This window comes from Podarcis gaigeae, assembly GCF_964106915.1.
Source record: "Podarcis gaigeae genome assembly, chromosome: 9".
Classification (NCBI taxonomy): domain Eukaryota; kingdom Metazoa; phylum Chordata; class Lepidosauria; order Squamata; family Lacertidae; genus Podarcis; species Podarcis gaigeae.
In genome coordinates this window covers 75,113,135-75,133,948 of record NC_139685.1, presented here as the reverse complement: position 1 = coordinate 75,133,948, position 20,814 = coordinate 75,113,135, and the positions used below count along the sequence as shown (strand labels likewise).

Below are 20,814 nucleotides of genomic sequence, written 5' to 3'. Positions count from 1 at the left end.
ACTGATAGTTCCTTCTCTGCTCATTCTGCGTAGTGCACAAAATGTCAGCTTTTTAAAAATTGCTTATATAGAGGAAGAGTTTGTTTTTTCTTTTTTAAGAGAGGGTTCTTTTGTATTGCTTTTTCGCTTAAATTGCACCAATCCAAGATGTACAGCGCATAAATCTTGTCAAAGGAGGTTTCGTAATGTTGATCATAAGGAAGGACACCCTGTACAGGGCTCTCAGCTGTCTCTTTGCACTTCCATTGTTCTCGCAGGAGCGGGGGAATAATTTCTGACCACAGAAAGGAAATGAATGCCGCTGAGTTGGTGCCCTTTCTTGTTTTGATGAAAATGCAAAGCCTTGCAGGGAAGCTTCCTCCTTTAACGATAGCCGAAGATGCCTTTGCAGTGAGCACAATTGGTGTGTTTTAATATACAGCAGTCTGGGGGGGGGGGAGTGATTTTGGCATGCAAATGACAATAGCGCTGCACAGCTAGTAAAGAATCTCTAGTGCTGCTGGATTATTGGCCTGCTTTTTAAAACAGTGATGGCCCTTTTCATAAAAATATCACGACGCTATTATTTGAAGAGAAGGAATTACAGCGGTACCTTGGTTCTCAAACTTAATCCGTACCAAAAGTCTGTTCCAAAACCAAAGCGTTCTAAAACCGAGGCGCGTTTTCCTATAGAAAGTCATGCAAAACGGATTAATCCATTCCAGACTTTTAAAAACAACCCCTAAAACAGCAATTGAACATCACAGCGTTTCTTCTCTCTGCGCTCCTCCCAGCGGTCATTAGGGAAGCGGCTGGCGCTGTGGTCTAAACCACTGAGCCACTTGGGCTTGCCGACTGGAAGGTCAGTGGTTTGAATCCCCACAATGAGGTGAACTCCCATTGCTCGGTCCCAGCTCCTGCCAACTTAGCAGTTCGAAAGCACACCAGTTCAAGTAGATAAACAGGTAACGTTGAGGCAGGAAGGGAAATGGTGTTTCCATGCGCTCTGGTTTCCGTCACAGTGTTCCGTTGCACCAGAAGTGGTTTAGTCATGCTGGCCACACGACCCTGAAAGCTGTCTGTGGACAAACGCCGGCTCCCTGGGCCTGAAAAGCGAGATGAGCTCTGCACCCCATAGTCGCCTTTGACTGGGCTTAACTGTCCAGGAATCCTATACCAGAGGTCATTTCTCCTCTGGTCACTGCTACGTATGCACAGTCTAACTTTGCAAATGATCTAATCTACACTTTCTGAAACACTGTTCGAAGCAAACACGAAGCCATCCGAAATTCACTGAATTTTGTAGTGATGCTCTCCGACCAAGAAAGACGCAAAAGCTAAAGACATTTATTAGGGTAAAGTATGTACGGCAGTCCATGCCTTTGTGAAAACGATGTACTGAAATGCATAAATATTAGGGGGGGGGAAGCTTTGCAAAAATGTGCATATTGGAATAAATTCACACCAATGAATTTTCATGAGAGCTATATGTTTTCATTGCAAACTGGTGAGGAAATATGGAGACGAGAAATTAAGAAGAGAAAGGTGAGAAACTAAGACGGACCAGAATGGACGTATTACTTGCCTACCCTGACTATAGCTCCCATCAGCACCAGCCAATCTGGCCAACGGTGAGGGGTGATGGGTGTTGTGGTTCTGCTGCATTTGGAGAGACACAGATTCCCTGTTCCTGACATAAGGCTAATTCAATTTTAACTGTTTCCAAGTTGGAATTTTAAATTAATGTAACCCACCCTGGGGCCTGCTGGTGAAGGGCTAGCAAATAATAATAATAACAACAACAACAACAACAACAACAACAATAATAATAATAATAATAATAATAATAATAATAACAACAACAACAATAACAGTTCCCAGAGAGCACATTGGACCCATCCTTCTTTAAGGTCCAGTTTCATTTTAAAAACCAAGCCAACAAAAGTTAAAATCCAATGTAAGTAATCAGGAAAAAGAAAAATGAGCTTTTCAGTTGACCCAGACACATTTCCACCACACACGGTTAGGATTTCCTATAACAAAATATGTGTGTGCATTTGTCTCTCTTACAGTTCTCGAGAACTAGTGTGGATTGATTTCTTGGCTGCCGTGGGTAGTTTCAGGCGAGGAACATCCTGCATGCCAGTGAAAACTGACTTGGCAACACTAATACAAAACAAAAGGTGATGCAGCCAGAAAAAGGAATGCATTCCTTACCCAGATTTAAATTCCAAGTACGGTAATTCCTGGGTTTCCTGGTTGCATTGGGCAAGGTGTGCTTACAGCCTCCTTCTGGAAACACCCAAAGCTCACAATGCTCTTTCCTAACAGAACTCTTCTTAGGAGGAAGAAAAAATAATATTTATTGGAAGCAATCCAGCAAGTTTGAAAGCTGCAGTTGTGGCATGTTGGGAGACAGAGGGCAGAAGTAAAGATTGTGTGGCATTATTATTTTGAGTTGAGGGAGGGGGCGCAGAGAATAGCTGTCATAAAGGTAAAGGGACTCCTGACCATTAGGTCCAGTCGCGGACAGCTCTGGGGTTGCAGCGCTCATCTCGCTTTATTGGCCGAGGGAGCCGGCGTTCAGCTTCTGGGTCATGTGGCCAGCCTGACTAAGCCACTTCTGGCAAACCAGAGCAGTGCACGGAAACGCAATTTACCTTCCCGCTGGAACGGAATCTATTTATCTACTTGCACTTTGACATACTTTGAACTGCTAGGTTGGCAGGAGCTGGGACTGAGCAACAGGAGCTCACCCCTTTGCGGGGATTCGAACCGCCAACCTTCTGATCGGTAGGTCCTAGGCTCTGTGGTTTAACCCACAGCGCCACCCGCATCCCTGTAGTTTAGGTAGGTTTGCTTTTAAATGCAAATGGAATTGAATTTCAACCTCCCCCGCCTTGCTTCTAATCCCACAATTGTTAGACGTTGGCTAACGCTGATGCGAGTTGGACCTCGGCTCCGCACCCCCTAGCTTATGCAAACCAAAACTGGGCCTTTCTAGAAAGTTCTGGCTCCCTTCTGCCTGAGAGCAGTCATGTTCTGTGCTTGGGGTGGGAGTTAAGGAATCTGCACTTTCAGACACATTTTTGTTCTTGCTGCAAAGAACATGCAAAGAGAAGATCACTTTCTGTCTGTCTCCGAGTTTGGGTGCAATTTGGGGGTTTCGTTGAATCATAGTTGGGAGGGGCACCCAAGTGTCCAACACCCTGCAATGCAGAGATCGCCATCGCAGTACATGTGAAAAGGATCTAGGAGTCTTGGTTGACCACAAACTTGACATGAGCAAACAGTGTGATGCGGCAGCTAAAAAAGCCAATGCAATTCTGGGCTGCATCAATAGGAGTATAGCATCTAGATCAAGGGAAGTAATAGTGCCACTGTATTCTGCTCTGGTCAGACCTCACCTGGAGTACTGTGTCCAGTTCTGGGCACCACAGTTCAAGAAGGACACTGGAAACTGGAACGTGTCCAGAGGAGGGCAACCAAAATGGTCAAAGGCCTGGAAACGGTGCCTTATGAGGAACGGCTAAGGGAGCTGGGCATGTTTAGCCTGGAGAAGAGGAGGTTAAGGGGTGATATGATAGCCATGTTCAAATATATAAAAGGATGTCACATAGAGGAGGGAGAAAAGTTGTTTTCTGCTGCTCCAGAGAAGCGGACACGGAGCAGTGGTTCCAAACTACAAGAAAGAAGATTCCACCTAAACATTAGGAAGAACTTCCTGACAGTAAGAGCTGTTCGACAGTGGAATTTGCTGCCCAGGAGTGTGGTGGAGTCTCCTTCTTTGGAGGTCTTTAAGCAGAGGCTTGACAACCATATGTCAGGAGTGCTCTGATGGTGTTTCCTGCTTGGCAGGGGGTTGGACTCGATGGCCCTTGTGGTCTCTTCCAACTCTATGATTCTATGATCATTTCCCGACAATTGGGATAGCACTGTTGGTAGTGCAGGACACTCTTGTCCTCAAGATTGCGGGTTGGAGCCCCACTGTGCTGGGTGACCCGTGAAAGATGGTCCAGGACTGGACCAGAATCCGAAGGTTCCGCTGGGGGTCAGTCCAACAGGGCCGAGGCAGGAAACCAGGTAAGGACAAGTACAGGATCTAGCATACAGCAACGTTGCTCCCGCAACCTGGGGCAGGGTCCAACAGCCTTTTATCTTTGTTGGGGTAGCGGCCGGTCCTGATCCCCAGGCGACTCACCTCCCCATCCCGCCCGAAGGTGAGCACTCCTCCTGCAAGTACTCAGATCTTTCCTTCTCTCAGACCTTAGTCTCTGCAGCTTGGGAGACGTCAGTGGGCTACCTTTGAAGTGGGCTACCCGGAAATTGCAATTAATCCAGAATGCGGCAGCTAGACTGGTGACTGGGAGTGGCTGCCAAGACCACATAACACCGGTCTTGAAAGACCTACATTGGCTCCCACTATGTTTCCAAGCACAATTCAAAGTGTTGGTGCTGACCTTGAAAGCCCTAAACAGCCTTGGCCCAGTATACCTGAAGGAGCGTCTCCACCCCCATCGTTCTACCCGGACACTGAGGTCCAGCGCTGAGGGCCTTCTGGTTGTTCCCTCGCTGCAAGAAGACAAGTTACAGGGAACCAGGCAGAGGGACTTCTCGGTGGTGGCACCCGCCCTGTGGAACGCCCTCCCATCAGATGTCAAAGAGAACAACTACCAGACTTTTAGAAGACATCTGAAGGCAGCCCTGTTCAGGGAAGCTTTTAATGTTTGATGTATTACAGTATTTTAATATTTTTTTGGAAGCCGCTCAGAGTGGCTGGGGAAGCCCAGCCAGATGGGCAGGGTATAAATAATAAATTATTATTATTATTATTAGACCCAGAGGCCGCCTCAGCCTCCCCTGACCCAACCGGTAGTGGAGCAGCTGTAAGTGATTGCCCAGCTGAAAGCAACGAGGTCATTCCCGCATCTGGAGCCTGGGCAGGCTCAGGCCCCTGACTCGGCCCATCAGGTGCTTGTTGCAGGGGAATCTGTGCAGACTGGGGCTCTTCAGGGTCAGGCCCCAGATTGCCTGAGGCAAAGGATCCGGTGCAGACCGAGACTCCTCTGGTTCTGTGTCCGAGTCCCAGGCCATCACACCCACATTGGGCAAAAACTCTCATTCTGATCTCCGTCATTTCCCACGGACGCAGGCAAATGCAGGAAGCAGGCAAGGCTGGAGAAATGTTTCTGGACCACGGACAGCTCCGAATGAGCAACGAGCTCTGATAAAAGTTGGGAGTTGACTGAGGCAGAGGCTAAACGCTCCGGAGACAGCCTCTTCCAGGCTGCAACTTCTTGTAGAGAGCTTCAGAATCTGAAAGGGTCTAGTCTCTGAACTGAAAACTCCTCCTTCATTCCATAGCCTCCTTGCATGCACAGGGCAGACACCAGGAAATGGGGGGGGGGGGGAAATCTAGATCTGACCGATGGATGGCATGATCAGAGTATCCTTGGATTACATTTGACCAAGAATGCTGCTCGCCCCAAAATGGAAAGAAGCAGAAGTCGCAGCAAAGGAAGAATGGATGCAAAAACTTACGGAATGTGCAGAAATGGTGAAACTCACCGGAAGGATAAGAAAGCAAGATAACTTAAAAAAAAAAACAAAAACAGAATGGAAATGGTTTTTCAAATATTTACAGATAAATTGCAAACAGGTAAAAACATTGGCAGGATTATCGTAATAACCCGCAGTTTCGTAAGAGTTTATATTTAGGTAATTAAATGAGCGAATTAAATGAATTTGGATATGCAGAAGATATTAAAAAATAAGGAACTGCAGAAAAAGGGAGAAGGAAGTCAAACTTCGAAATGTTAAAATGATTGTGGAAATTAATGATAGGTATAAATTTGGAAAGTGTAAATAAAAACTAAAAAAAAAATACATTTGCCCATATTTCATAGAATTGTAGAGTTGGAAGGGACCCCGAGGGTCATCTAGTCCACCCCCCTTGCAATGCAAGAATATCAGCAAAAGCATCCAACCTCTGCTTAAAATAACAAGATCTCATTAAATCTACACATCATTCCCTTGGAGTTCATAAAGATGACAAGTAGGAAGAGAACAGAGCTTTGATGGATTTGTGTCTCCTACTTTTCTGGCTGTTAACTAAAGGATGAGAGACTGCGGCTGTTATTTGCGCGACTACAGAGAAGGCGAATGTAGACATTAATGAGCAGTATAACTAGTGATAAACACCTCTGGGAAGAGAAATACCTCATTAAGGACTTCTTTTTTAGGCGGGGGTTTGCGAATGGGCTTTATTGGTACATACGTTGGATCATTGCAGGCCCAACAAAATTAATACTTGTGGATATTTCGGCATACTAGGGCAAATAAATAAATGAATCACAAAATGGCGGGCAAGCTTTTGAAGAAGCCACCTTCCTAGCGGTGCAGCAATAAAACTGCAGGCACATTTTCAAAGCTAAGCAGGGTCTGGTCCAGTTTCAAATTGGATGGGAGACCACGCGTTGGGATTCCTGCATGGCAAGGGGTTAGATTGAATGACCCTTGGAGTCCCTTCCAGTTCTGTGATGTTATGCCAGGTGTCACAGTCCTGTCGACTGGCGATCGAAGTCCTGGCTAAGGACGTTGGGACCGGGGACAAGATGGCGGGTCCTTTCCAGCTCTATGAGACGATGATTCTAATACTCTACGAAATGTGTCTGTTTACCAGGAATGCGTTTCATGAGCCTTGACAGGGCAGACAGACCACACTGGTTTCATGCTAGCTGCAGTCACTGCTTTCTGTTGCCTTCTCTCCACAATCCGAAGCCTTGGTTTTGATCGGGGAAGCCCCTCTCCGGTGGGTGCCATTTTTTTTTTAAAGATAATAATATCTATATTCCACCCTTCACCAGAAGATCACAGTGCGGTTTACAGTGTAAAACCACAAAAATGCATGGCACAACATCAACGAGAGCAACCAACACCCGCCAGTCCCGAAGAGTCGTCTGCTGCCCATGTCGTGCCGCTCTTCCCATTTCTGAATTAGCATGAAATCAGTACATTCATCTTCCATAGGAGAAAAACATGCTTGGCCCATAAGAGCTTTGATGAAAAAATCCTGTGTAGACCAGTGTAATGGTTATAGGGGTTGCTCGTGCGTAAGTTGCCGCCACTCCGGGTTAGGTTGCCTGGTTAAACCTTTTCTGTCTGGACAGCCCTTCACTTCGCGGCTGTTTCAGTCGCTAGCAGAATCCGTCAGTGGGCGTTTCTTGAACCTCTTCCAGCAAAGAAGTTATTTGACGCCAAGTCTCCGCCTACTCTCCCTGTGCGGACGTCTTCTGCGCAGGGTGGGTGTGGGCAGCGGAGGACCCGTGCTCTCCCTGCTGGTCTCCGGCGAGGAATCCTGGAGTCCCCTCGCCGATTCCCCCATCTGCCCCCCTTTATCCCTGGTGTTACGCTGATTTCCTTCCCCAGCCGATGAGCTGCCTCTCTCCCTGCTGGGCCTTTCTCCAGCATCGATTTGGAGCCTTGCCTCCGCCTCTCGCTCCGATGGCAGTTCCCTGACAACCAGGGAGCAGGAACGAGAGTCCAGAAGCCAGGAGTCCGAGGGTCAGGAAGCAGGGAGTCACGAAGTTAAGGGTCCGAGGGTCGAGAAGCAAGGAGTCACGAAGTCAAGGGTCTGAGGGTCATGAAGTCTGGAGTCATGAAGTCAAGGGCCTGAGGGTTGAAAAGCAAGGAGTCAGGAAGTAAAGGGTTTGAGGGCCGAGAAGCAAGGAGTCAAGAAGCCGAGGTCTGAGGCTTGAGAACAAGAAGCCAAACGCAGCAAGGCAGGAAGAGTGTTGGTGTGGCAAAGAGCTGAAGAGAAATGCTGACCTTATATCCCTTCCCAGCTCTTGCCACCAGGTGCAGTGAGTTACCAATTGGCCTCACCTGTGCGGCCGCGCCTTGCCTCTTCAGAACAAACTTAGGAAGGCCCCTGTCCTGCGAAGCCCTACTGGTCACAGGGCCTGGCTCCTGCACGAACTCCTGACACCAGGGGTGGGTGAGGTCAGAGACAAAAGGGGTGGACCAAGGAACGCAATGCTTACCTTTGTACAAGAGGAGGCTGGTTTTGACTAACACACCCCTCTCCATCCTTCGCTCAGGCCAGCAAGAGACATTATCAGAGTTTGACACATCCCATTCTAGAAAAAAACAACATTCAAGGGGTTTGTATAAAAAGGCCAGCGATGGGTGTGTCTGGGAAGGGGGGGGCAGCCTGGGGGTGGTCCCAGGGCCAGAGAGAAAGAGAGAGAGACAGGTTTGGGGGTCCACATTTGCCCTCCAGGCTGGAGGACCAAGTACATTCTAGGCTTGGATATCTTTTGGAGTCATCTGAGGTCCTACAGCCTTGGGAGTTTTCAAAATGTTCTTGTCAACATCGTGACAACAAATACAGCAGACTTAGGAGAAAAAAAATTAAAAACCCCAGGAATTCATGATCTGCTTTGGAGAGACAAAAGAAAGGGGAGAGATGATTTCCTCAATAAATGCACCCTGTCTCACGCTTCCACTTAATAAATCACTATTCACTTCGTTGTCCTTCTGTTCTGGATTTTGTGATCAGCGTCGAAGTGTATAATTGTTATTGCCTAGCAACTTCAATCCCACCCTCCAGCTACTGCCCCATTCAGCGAAGGGCTCTTCATTTTAATTGTAATTCGCATCAATTTGTTTCGTGTTAAGGCAGGTCAGTGATTTCTGCCCCCCGCTGCCGAAATAGCTTGACGCCGTTTAATCTTCAGACGTTAAACTGATTTCACCTCTGTAATGCAGGAATCTTCTGCCCAACGTGGGATTCGAACTGACAGTCCTGCGATGAAGAAGTTTCATTCTCTGCCTTGAAATGCAAACGTTTTATTTACTTATTTGCTGGATTTGTATACCACGCTTCGTCTGAAGATCAGATAAAAAGTGCAAAATGAAAACACAAAAATACAGAATGACATGAAAGCAAAATAAACCAATAACACACACACACACACCCCGACACATTTAAAAGGCCATAGACGCCGAACGGCCGGTTGAAAAGAAATGCTTTTGCCTGGCGCCTAAAAATATGCAATGAAAAATGGCGTCTTCCTTTAGGCTGTTTTTGTTGGGATCATGGCAAGGAGGGAGAGATTTTTTAAAATTTCATTTTAAATACTCGCTGCCTGTTGTGGTGCCAAGATTGTTCAGGGCTCTTGGGTACCAGTTACATTAAATTAGGAATGTGCGTATTAATTCTATTCGAGCAACTAGCCTCAAATCTACTTTGACTCCTAAACATATGGGGTTATTTCCTCCCGCCGCTCCCCAGACATCAGTAGGGCATTAGCTTCCTTGCCCAAGTCTTCAGGGTGGGGCGAGGCACGAGGAAGACTAAATAGCATCGGCGCATAGTAACAACTTTCAGGTTTGCTAATGACTGTTGCAAGAACTTGTCCCATAAGCACCTGACGATACTATTCAAAAGACGCCCATTTTAATAAATGGGGGCAGCGAGTTTGTCATTGCAGTCCAGGGCGTTCTCTTCTGCTAGAAGTCAGCCACACCTTGTTTCGATGATCTCTGAGCACAGTCGTGCCAAGGTCTTGCACAGCTGCCTTCAGGTATCATGTTTCGAAGTGTGTTCTGTTGCATGTGCATTTGATGGTTATCATGATGCGCTGAGTGTCTTCGCGGACACGCTCCAAGAGCTGCAACTGCGAAAGGATGCCGACAAGCTGGAAGGTGTGCAGAGGAGGGCAACCAAGATGATTAAGGGTCTGGGAACCAAGCCTGATGAGGAACGGTTGAAGGAGCTGGGTTTGTTTAGCCTGAAAAAGTGGAGACTGAGAGCCATGTTCAAGTATCTCAGGGGCTGTCACATGGAAGAGGGAACAAGCTTTTTTTTTACTCCTGCTCTGGGGGCTAGGACTCAAACCAATAGCTTCAAGGTACAAGGAAGGGACGCGGGTGGCGTTGTGGGTTAAACCACAGAGCCTAGGGCTTGCCAATCAGAAGGTCGGCGGTTTGAATCCCCGCGACGGGGTGAGCTCGCGTTGCTCGGTCCCAACTCCTGCCAACCTAGCAGTTCGAAAGCACGTCAAAGTGCAAGTAGATAAATAGGTACCGCTCCAGTGGGAGGATAAACGGCATTTCTGTGCACTGCTCTGGTTCGCCAGAAGCGGTTTAGTCATGCTGGCCACATGACCCGGAAGCTGTATGCCGGCGCCCTTGGCCAATAAAGCAAGATGCGCGCCGCAACCCCAGAATCGGTCATGACTGGACCTAATGGTCAGGGGTCCCTTTACCTTTACCTTTACCTTTACCTTACAAGGAAGGACTAAACAGCTCAGGACCGCAATACCTCAAGGACCGCCTCTTTCCATATGAACCTACCCAGACCCTGAGATCATCTTCTGAGGCCCTTTTTTGAGTGCCTCCTCCTCAAGAGGTCAGGAGGGTGGCAGGACGAGAACAGGGCCTTCTCTGCAGTGGCTCCCCGTCTGTGGAATGCTCTCCCTAGGGAAGTTCGCCTGGTGCCTGTTGTTTTTGCAGAGTCTTTTACGCAGTGGAATAATGAGCAGTACGTGCCACATACTCTACATTACTTTATTTACACTTCAAAGCTGAGAGATTACATACATGCATCTTGCTTCTGCTGCGAGCAGAGAAGCATCCTCTCTCTTCGGAAACACAGAGAGAACTGAGAAAAACAGGAAACCAGTGTACGTCACATCCAGTCTCCCTTTCCCATGGGAAGCCCAACAGTACGCTGACTGTGGAATGTAAACACCTGTCTCGTGACAAGCACTTCGCTGCACAGTGAAGGAAGCAGAAACCAACATTATACACCTTTAGGCGCCAGGCAAAAACGTTTCTTTTTAACCAGGCCTTTGGTTGATCAGTTTGACATCTGATGCCCTTTTAAAATGTGGCTCTTTTCTGGGCTGTGTGTGTTATTAGGTTGTTGTTTTTATTCTGTTTATATATGTTGTCATCTTTTCTGTGAACCGCCCTGAGACCTCAGGGTATGGGGCGGTATATAAACTCAATAAATAATAATAATAAACGTCAGGAAGAACTTTCTGACGGTAGGAGCTGCTGGATAGTGGAACAGACTTCCTTGGGAAATGGTGGACTCTCCTTCGTTGGAGGTTTCTAAGCAGAGGTTGGATGGCCATCTCTCATGGATGATCTAGCTGAGATTCCTGCATTGCAGGGGGTTGGACTAGAGGACGCTTGGAGTCCTTTTTCCTTTAGTAAATCCTTATATATAGCCCAATTTTATTCCATGTTTTTCTTTTTTACCATTATCACTTCTAAAGGTGAAATCCACCAGGGCGTCTTAAGGTAAAGGTAAAGGGACCCCTGACCATTAGGTCCAGTCATGGCCGACTCTGGGGTTGCGGCTCTCATCTCTCTTTACTGACAGAGGGAGCCGGCGCACATGTGGCTAGCATGACTAAGCTGCTTCTGGCGAACCAGAGCAGCGCGTGGAAACGCCGTTTACCTTCCCGCCGTAGCAGTACCTATTTATCTACTTGCACTTGACGTGCTTTCGAACTGCTAGGTTGGCAGGAGTAGGGACCGAGCAACGGGCGCTCACCCCGTTGCGGGGATTCGAACCACTGACCTTCTGATTGGGAAGTCCTAGGCTCTGTGGTTTAACCCACAGCGCCACTCGCATCCCTCCAGGGTGTCTTAGGTTCCAGTAATTCCTTGTATTTTACCCATACTCTATATATTGGTTTCCTTATGATGTGATTAAGAAATCCCCTGTGGACTTTCACCTTTTCATATCCTAAATAAGCATGCCACCCATAACGGTTGTTAAACCCTTCCAAATCCAATAGGTCTCCATCTTGTAACGTTATCCACTCTTTCAACCAATCTAAGCAGACTGAGTCATAATACAAATTTAGGTCAGGTTGGAGTCCTTTCCAGCTCTACTAGACGATGATTCTAATATTCTACGAAATGTGTCTGTTTACCAGGAATGCATTTCATGAGCCTCGGCAGGGCAGACACAGCACACTGGTTTCATGCTGGTTGCAGTCTCTGCTTTCTGTTGCCTTCTCTCAACAATCCCAGCCTTGGTTTTGATCGGTGAAGCCCCTTAGTTCCAGCACCTCTCAGGTGGGTGCCATTGCCATTCTAAGATTACAGGAGAGGTGTTCATGGCGAGTTCTGGCACTCCTTTTTGTTAAGATAATATCTATATTCCACCCTTCACCAGAAGATCACAGGGTGATTTACACTGTAAAACCACAAAAATGCATGGCACAACGTCAACGAGAACAACCAATACCCCCCAGTCCCAAAGAGTCCTCTGCTGCCCATGTCGTGCCGCTCTCCCCATTTCTGAATTAGCATGAAATCAGTTCACTGCTCAATAGCTGGCATTCATCTTCCATAGGGGAAAAGCATGCTTGGCCCATAAGAGCTTTGATGGCAAAATCCTGTGTAGACGAGTTTTGTCGTGGTGAGACTTAAACGAACCCACAGGGTTTAAATTTTTTATTTCTGGAAGTTTCAGCTTTAGGCTGAGCTTGCACAGAAGTGGGATTGTTCTGCATTCATGGGAGCTTTTGATTCCGGAGTGTCAAGCCGTTCAGAGTGCATTTAAATAGTTCCTCACTTAAAACAGTTGATGGTGCTCAAGCGATCGCTGCCATCATTCACTCCCCAGAACCACAAGCACTCTGCGCTCTTGCCTCTAGCAGAACACAATCTGAATGTATTATGTAGTCCAAGGATCCGTGTGATTTGCTGGCAGTCGTGTGCTGTTGTTCATTTATATTTATTCAGTTTATATATTGCCCTTATCAAAAGATCCCAGGGTGGTGTACAACATTCCAAACACATTGCAGAACTTCAGTGATAAAAACATAATAAAAGACATACTGAGAGATAGCATAATAATGATAAAATAGTCAAGCACACTTTCACAGGCTATAGATTATTTAATATTCCTGGGGGGAAAGGAATGTTTTTGCCTGGAACCTAAGGACGTGTAATGGTAGTGCCAGGTGAGCCTCTCTGGGAGGAGCGTTCCACAACTGGGGGGCCACCACAGAAAAGGCCCAGCTCTTTAAAGAAGTTGTAGGCCAGCCCTGTTCATAGTAGAAGCCATGGTAGAAGCTGACAAAGTGGTGTAGGATAGAGCTGAAGCTCATACTGTGTGTGTGTGTGTGTGTGTGTGTGTGTGTGTGTGTGACTAACATGGCTCTCTAGATGTTGCTGGAATGCAACTCCCATCACCCCCCACTTGCATGGGCTAGTAGCCAAGGATGATGGAAGTTGTAGTCCGGCCACGTGGGGAGGCTCAGAGGTGAGCCACTGCTGCAATAAAAGACGAAGGAGGCGAAATCGGGGTCTCAATCTAAGTCCACTGGATCAGGCCAGACCTGGTTCTTTCGCATTGTGCCCTTCAATATTGGGTGCCAGGTGCGAGCAAAGCATAGTAATGGCACAATATTCATTCCCATTTGGGTTGGCTGGCAACAGTTACATTAAATGTAAAGGTAAAGGGACCCCTGGCCATTAGGTCCAGTCGTGGCCGACTCTGGGGTTGTGGCGCTCATCTCTCTTTATTGGCCGGGGAGCTGGCATACAGCTTCCGGGTCATGTGGCCAGCATGACTAAGCCGCTTCTGGCGAACCAGAGCAGCACACGGAAATGCCGTTTACCTTCCCGCCAGAGCAGTACCTATTTATCTACTTGCACTTTGATGTGCTTTTGAACTGCTAGGTTGGCAGGAGCAGGGACCGAGCAATGGGAGCTCACCCCGTCGCAGGGATTCGAACCACCGACCTTCTGATCGGCAAGTCCTAGGCTCTGTGGTTTAACCCACAGTGCTACCCGCGTCCCTAACAGTTATGTTACAAAGGCTTATTTCATTTAAAAACAATTGGTACCAGATCTTAAGTCATAAATGTCATCGGCATGCATCAGCAGAGCAGGACTTCAGCATCGTTGTTTATGAAGGCAACCATCCTGGTCTCCAGACCTAAATTGTTTTCAGCAAAGCATGCGCAGTTCCGATGCACTTTCTTAACATGAAATATGTCATGTGGAATGAGAGGAATTGAGAACCTACAGTGCTGTTCTTTCAACGAGTTGGGGAAGAAAAACCTTCTGATTTTCTCCCACCCTCTTTTTAAAAAATGCTTTCCGACACACATCCCCTTCTTGATTCAGTGTCGTTTGAGGCTGGCATGTACCAAGTGTTTTCAGCTGTTAAGGCTGTGACAGCGAGATAAAAGGCGACGTTCTGAAGTATGAAGGTTTCTCGAAACCACATCCCAGGCTCTGACAATTCTTGTTTTCAATGTTCGGAAGTAGAATTCAGCAGAGCTCGCACACGGCTCTGAGTTGCACATGACTGGCAGATCTGCTTTGTGGGCATCGGCTGAAGATGAGGACGGTTCTTGGCTTCTCGGGTCCATCTTTCGGCACAGAAGATGGCTTGGCAAGTTAGGCTGCCTCTCGCTGTTTGGGGCACACGCTCTGGTCGCCAGTTGCAACCGTCATGCGCCGTGGGTCCCAGCGCTCCCTGACACGATGTTCGTGACAATATCGGGTAAAGTGAAATCCCTCCCATTTTTCAATATTTGTGTGTGAGTGCATGAGAGAGAGAGAGAAGTAATTTGAACAAAAAAATAGTGACATGCTTTTCGTTCTGAAAAACAAAACCAATGTTTGTGTGTGTTTCAGTAACTGGGGCATGACTCTGTTTTCCCCCTCTGGTTGTGGTGCTCAACAGGAGAGTGCTCTTGTGTTGTGGCTTCCAGGTGCAATTAAGGCTATTTTCAAGCATCCTTTTTGCTTCTGCCGAATATGCGCCGTGCCTCTGCACTTTATGTTTAAGAGCAGGAAATCTTGGACTCGGAGCCTCTTATTGTCCCTCCGTACATTTGAGCGTTTAAAAATAACTACCCTCCTTATCTAGCGAAGGATGCCTCCGGCAATAGCAGGAATGCATTCCCTCGGTTTGAGTCATAGCGAAATAGCACAGAGGGAAAGAGAAAGGAGATGTTGACAAGGAGACCCTGGATGGCAAAGCTTTAAATTCAGCTCTTGCACAGGATAATAGGCAATACGGCTTTGGATGAGATTTACGTTTTTCTCTTAGTGAGAGCTGCTTTCCGAGCATCTGTTGACGTATTCTGCCTTGAACGAAGGAAGCTTTATATAACCCACTTGAACTGGGGCACTTTCGTTGCTCCTTTCATTCTTTGCAGCCCAGAAAGCAGAAGTTCTGTGAGATGCGCGCCGCAACCCCAGAGTCATCCGCCACAGGACCTAATGGTCAGGGGTCCCTTTACCTTTATCTTACATTTCCTTGAGAGCATCTGTTCCAAGGAGGAACTCGCTTTTCAATCAGCTGCTTCACCTGTTCCTACCAAAAGCTTAAGCCCACCATTTCCCAACTGAACATTAAAGGTAAAGGTAAAGGGACCCCTGACCATTAGGTCCAGTCATGGCCGACTGTGGGGTTGTGGTGCTCATCTCGCTTTACTGGCCGAGGGGGCCAGCGTACAGCTTCCAGGTCATGTGGCCAGCATGACTAAGCCGCTTCTGGCGAACCAGAGCAGCGCACGGAAACGCCGTTTACCTTCCCGCTGGAGCGGTACCTATTTATCTATTTGCACTTTGATGTGCTTTCGAACTGCTAGGTTGGCAGGAGCAGGGACCGAGCAACGGGAGCTCACCCCGTCACGGGGATTCAAACCGCCAACCTTTCGATTGGCAGGTTCTAGGCTCTGTGGTTTAACCCACAGCGCCACCTGTGTCCCTGTGACGCACTGGGGATTGTACAAAAAGAACTGAACATTAGTAATTATTTTGGTCCTGTGTTGTGGCTCAGATCTTGACAGATAACATATCTTTGGACCAGTTTCTATTTCTAATGCCCTGCAAAGACTTGGTTTATATTTTACAAATATAAGAATGCAGAATCTGGATGGATGCAGATGCACGCACATCAGTCTCTACTTCTGTTTTCCTCTTCGGTCTGAACTCTGCTGCCTGAGGAATACAAAGTTCAAGCTTGCAAAGCTTTTAGTGGGCTATGTAAGCGATTTATTTTTATCTTACATCTGAAATATAAGGCCCTTTTGATTTTGTTAGCTTGGTTCATAATACCGAAAGCAGAAAGGTATTTTGTCACTTCTAAAGAGGAACGAATGGTATTATGACTAGGATAGAAAAAGGAATTGGGCCTTGTTTGCATTTGGGTGCAAATCTAATTAATCCATGTGTCCTGAAGCGGTATGTGAACCAAAATGCAACTATTCTTCAAAATCTGCACTTCTGTAACCATAAAAAATGTGCATGTTATGGGAATGTGTGCTTGCGAATGCATATATTAGTGAGAAAAACATAGGAAGATGCACTGTATTAGGGGAATTCATTTGCAAAATCTGCACGTTGGGCAAAATTGCAAAGAAAAATATGTGTGTTAGGATTAATGGATGCTAAAGCACTGAGGAATCTTTGGGAGGATTTTAAATAAAACATTCAGAAAGCGATGCAGAAATGAGGCAAATGGAGCCTGGGTTTGAAAAATGAGGAACGAAAATGGACAGATCCACACTATAAACATTTGTGAACAAGGGTGTGCTTCTGAGAAAGTGGACTCTGGTCAACAGAAACGTTTGCCGTAATAAATTTATTGTGCCTTTTAAGATGCCTGAAGACTCTTGACTGGTTTGGCAGCTGTAGACCAGCAGAGCTACCTTTCTGGAAATTGGGGGAAAGCAAAGTTCTCTTCTGGGGAGAGATGCAGTTGCGCTGCTAGATAAGGAATATACAGACAGCTTTGACACTGCTAATCATGTTGTGTGGATGCCTGATTATCGTCTTCCAAAGCAACTACTCTATTCCGAACTTAAAAATGGAAAGCGTAATGCTGGTGGTCAGCAAAAGAGCTTTAAAGACTGTCTCAAGGCAAATCTAAAAAAAATGTAGTGGTACCTTGGGTTGCAGATGCTTCAGGTTACAGAATCTGCTAACCCAGAAATAGTACCTCAGGTTAAGAACTTTGCTTCAGGGTGAGAACAGAAATCGTGTGGCGGCAGCGGGAGGCTCCATTAGCTAAAGTGGTACCTCAGGTTAAGAACAGTTTCAGGTTAAGTACGGACCTCTGGAACGATTTAAGCACTTAACCTGAGGTACCACTGTGGCTATAAAAAGAGAACGGGTCCACTTGTTTGGAAAGGGCCTCGTAGAATTTATGGCACCTTTTGCAACCCAGGGTGAGAACAGAAATCGTGTGGCGGCAGCGGGAGGCTCCATTAGCTAAAGTGGTACCTCAGGTTAAGAACAGTTTCTGGTTAAGAACGGACCTCCAGAATGAATTAAGTTCTTAACCCAAGGTACCACTGTAGTATAAACACCAACAACTGGGAAGCACTGGCCTGCGAGCGCTCCAATTGGACAACAGTCTTTACCAAAGGTGTCATGGGCTTTGAAGACACTCGAACTCAGGATGAAAGGGAGGAACGTGCTAAGAGGAAGGCACACCTGGCAAATCCACACCGTGATCAGCTCCTGCCCGGAAACCAATGTCCCCACTGTAGAAGGATGTGTGGATCCAGAATTGGCCTCCACAGTCACTTATGGACTCACAATTAAGACCGTGTTCATGGAAGACAATCTTACTCGGCTACGAGTGATGGCCAAAGAAGAATAAATGCAGACAGCATATGCAAGAACATTGAACCCCACATGGTATCTGAAACCCTCTTGTGGTCAAAGCTCTCCAATACAAACACACATGCGGAATAGTTGTGATGGAACTGGAAGCATCTTTGCCTGCCTGCTATGCCAAAAATCTCTGTGTACTAACAGACAGTAGTGTCTGCTGGGGCACACGGCGTAATAAAAATTGGCTTGAGACATGATGTTCTGCTAGGCTAATGACCTGCGAAAGTATGGAAGAGGGGCTCTGGTGTTGTTAAGTGCTGCAACGGAGAAGGAAACCAAGGATGGGTACGGAAGGCAAGGCTGGAGCCAAGAGATTCTTGCTTTTGCTGATCGACTCCGCAGATCCCGTTCTGCAGCATTCCCCCAACAGTTGAATGGGACCCGGCCCCTGCGAGGTGGCTCCAGCCCTGGGGATGTGCCGTGGGGTCAGGGCGTGTGGAAAGGGCTTCCTGATAAACCGGGGCCTTTGGCGTCGGAGCCAAGTCCACGATTCTGCCGTGCAACGGTGGGAAAATAGCTGTGGGGGCTCTGACATGGAGTGTCTGCTCTGAGTTGTTCCAAGAAGAGCTTGTTCAGGCCTTGAGTCTTTCCAAGGGGACTGGAGGCAGCAGGAAAAGGCAAACAAAACCATCGAAGGGGCTTCCCTGCATGGACAGGTAGCAAAGTTTGGGGCTTTTTTTTAATTTAGAGAGAAGGCAAGCAAGCAGGTTTATGATAGAGGTGTGTGATGTGGAGAAACTACACGTCTTGGCTGGATTTCTGTATCTATCCCTGTTTTGCTTTTTTAAAAATTATGGCTTTGTTTTGTTTGTGCACGCTTAGAAATTACTAGAATATTAAGCCGTCCAGAAATACTTTGAAATCAAAGAAACTCTTACCTTTAAAGCCAAAATAAAATTGGGGGGAACTTATAACATCAATTTTTCTAAGACAAGGTGAAAATCCAGTCTATTCCTAGGGAAACACAAAATCCCACATCCCTATTCTTCAGGCAACCCGTTAGGTTTGGATTTTACTGCCTTTTGAACTCATTGGAGTTACTCAAAATATAACAGGGCAGGCAGAAAGAAAACACACACATATAGAACACAGGCAACATTTAACTCTTAACCCTTGGTATTTTCTCCAATCATTAAGAAGATATTGGCAGAACGAGACCGTTGCAGCAGAAGAAGTCAGTTTGTTAAAAAGCACCTTATGAAAAGAAAGTTTTGCATCTCCTCCAAAATGGGAAGAGAGGGAGCTTCCTTGTGAAGACAGTCCTGTAGCTGTGGAAAGCCTTTCCTTCCACGGTACCTGATAATAGAATAATCGATACAGGAAGAGAGTGCCTTAAAGCATGGGCAGAGTGCCTTCTCCCCGCGCACAGATTGACCACAGCCTGTCATTAATAAACAGGGGGTCAATTGCCTACCAGCCCACCCATTAATCCTAGCTTGCCAACTCTTGAACTCGCTTCAGCCTTTTGTTACTTTACTGGCGTTGTACAAAGGTAAAGGTAAAGGGACCCCTGACCATTAGGTCCAGTCATGGCCGACTCTGGGGTTGCGGGGCTCATCTCGCTTCACTGGAGCTGGCATACACATGTGGCCGGCATGACTAAGCCACTTCTGGGGAACCAGAGCCGCGCACGGAAGCGCCGTTTACCTTCCCGCTGGAGTGGTACCTATTTATCTACTTGCCCTTTGACATGCTTTTGAACTGCTAGGTTGGCAGGAGCTGGGACTGAGCAACGGGATTTGAATCGGCAAGCCCTAGGCTCTGTGGTTTAACCCACAGCTCCACCCACGTCAGCGGCGTACAAACCATGCCTTTAATGCATATTTTTATAACATAATTTCCCCCAAAGGATCCTGGTAGCTGTACTTTATGCTTCATAAAGCTACAATTCCCAGCACCCTGAACAAACTACAGATCCCAGGGATCCTTGGGGCCATTTTCTGACAGACTCTTCCTTCCTGGTACTGACTAAAGCTCCACGTGCCTGCCCTGCATTTAAAGCACCCGCCCCCTAGAATCTAGGGAAGTGTCGTTTGCCACTCGCAGAGCTACAATTCCTTCACAGACGCCAGCTCCCAGGTTTCTTTGGGTGAAGTCGCATACTTTAAATGCTCGGCGTATATGAAGCCTACATGTGCGCAGGATGAGTCACAGGCCGGGGTGAGCTGGAAGACTCAGAAATGCCTGCCAAGCTCATGGGCTCGTGTATCACCTCTTTGTCCTCCTGGCACAAGCGATCTCGTCATTCGCAGTTCCACGCAGAAACACAGTGCTCTGCGAGTGACTCAAGCGGTTGAAACGCCCTGGGATTTCTTGTCTGTGGAGTCGGGGGGCTGCTCTGAATTGTAATGCGTTCTCCTGCAAAGCGTATTTGAATGTTGGCGAATTCTGTTGGAAACTGAAATGGGAGTGGACTTTGCCAGGGTTTTTACGTTTGTCTTGAGGTCAGGAATGGAAATCACGTAAGCAGATATGGTCACTGGTTTTTTTAAGTCCACGATGACTCCATCAATAATTACGTTGTGTTGCGCATTGTTTCTGACATTTCCATTCTGCTGAAATGCATTGACATCAATTGCCATTACAGTGGACGCGAATGTGATCTGTGTGGGATGCACGTTCGCAACCCGCAGCGGTACGTCTGCGCACACACGGGTTGCGATTCTGCACTTCTGCGCATGCGCAAAGTGCGATTTAGCGCTTCTGCGCATGCGTGACCACTGAAACCTGGAAATAACCCGTTCTGGTACTTCTGGGTTTCGGCGGTCTGTAACCCAAAAAAACACAACCTGAAGCTTCTGTAACCGGAGGTATGACTGTATTGAAATCTTTTTCAATAGCAAGATAGCAAGACGAATAACGTACGTTTTTGCAGAAGCCGAACCACAGCACGATGGAAAGAGCGCCGATTTCAAATTAAAAAGGACGGGACAGAAACTGCTGCCTCCTTGCACCCCAGATCCTGGATGCGTTAGGAACTTAAGGGCTGTTTAGTAGACAGCGGAGTTGACACGGCAAATCCACTTGCTGCAAAATTCTAAGTCATGCTTTTTGGTGTGTCTTCTTTAACAAAGCATACGAAGGGAAGCTGAAACACCCTCAAAATGTCTCAAGGGGTTTTGCATATCCCTAGCTGCGAACCGGTTTTCGACGCCACAAATT

General features: G+C 47.1%; 1 protein-coding gene across 5 annotated transcripts in view; it reads left to right on the top strand.

Annotated features, from left to right (window-relative positions):
• Positions 1 to 20,814, top strand: part of SLC4A11 (solute carrier family 4 member 11) — a 236,541-nt gene that overhangs the window by 32,091 nt on the left and 183,636 nt on the right. For 2 of the 5 annotated variants that reach the window (XM_083756428.1, XM_083756427.1), the window contains exon 1: positions 14,194 to 14,524. The exons of the other annotated variants lie outside the window; for them this stretch is intronic. In XM_083756428.1, the coding sequence (XP_083612554.1) occupies positions 14,323 to 14,524 (202 nt within the window). In that variant the 5' untranslated portion in view covers positions 14,194 to 14,322. Of the gene's footprint in view, positions 1 to 14,193; positions 14,525 to 20,814 lie in introns of those variants that run through there. 5 annotated transcript variants of the gene reach the window in all.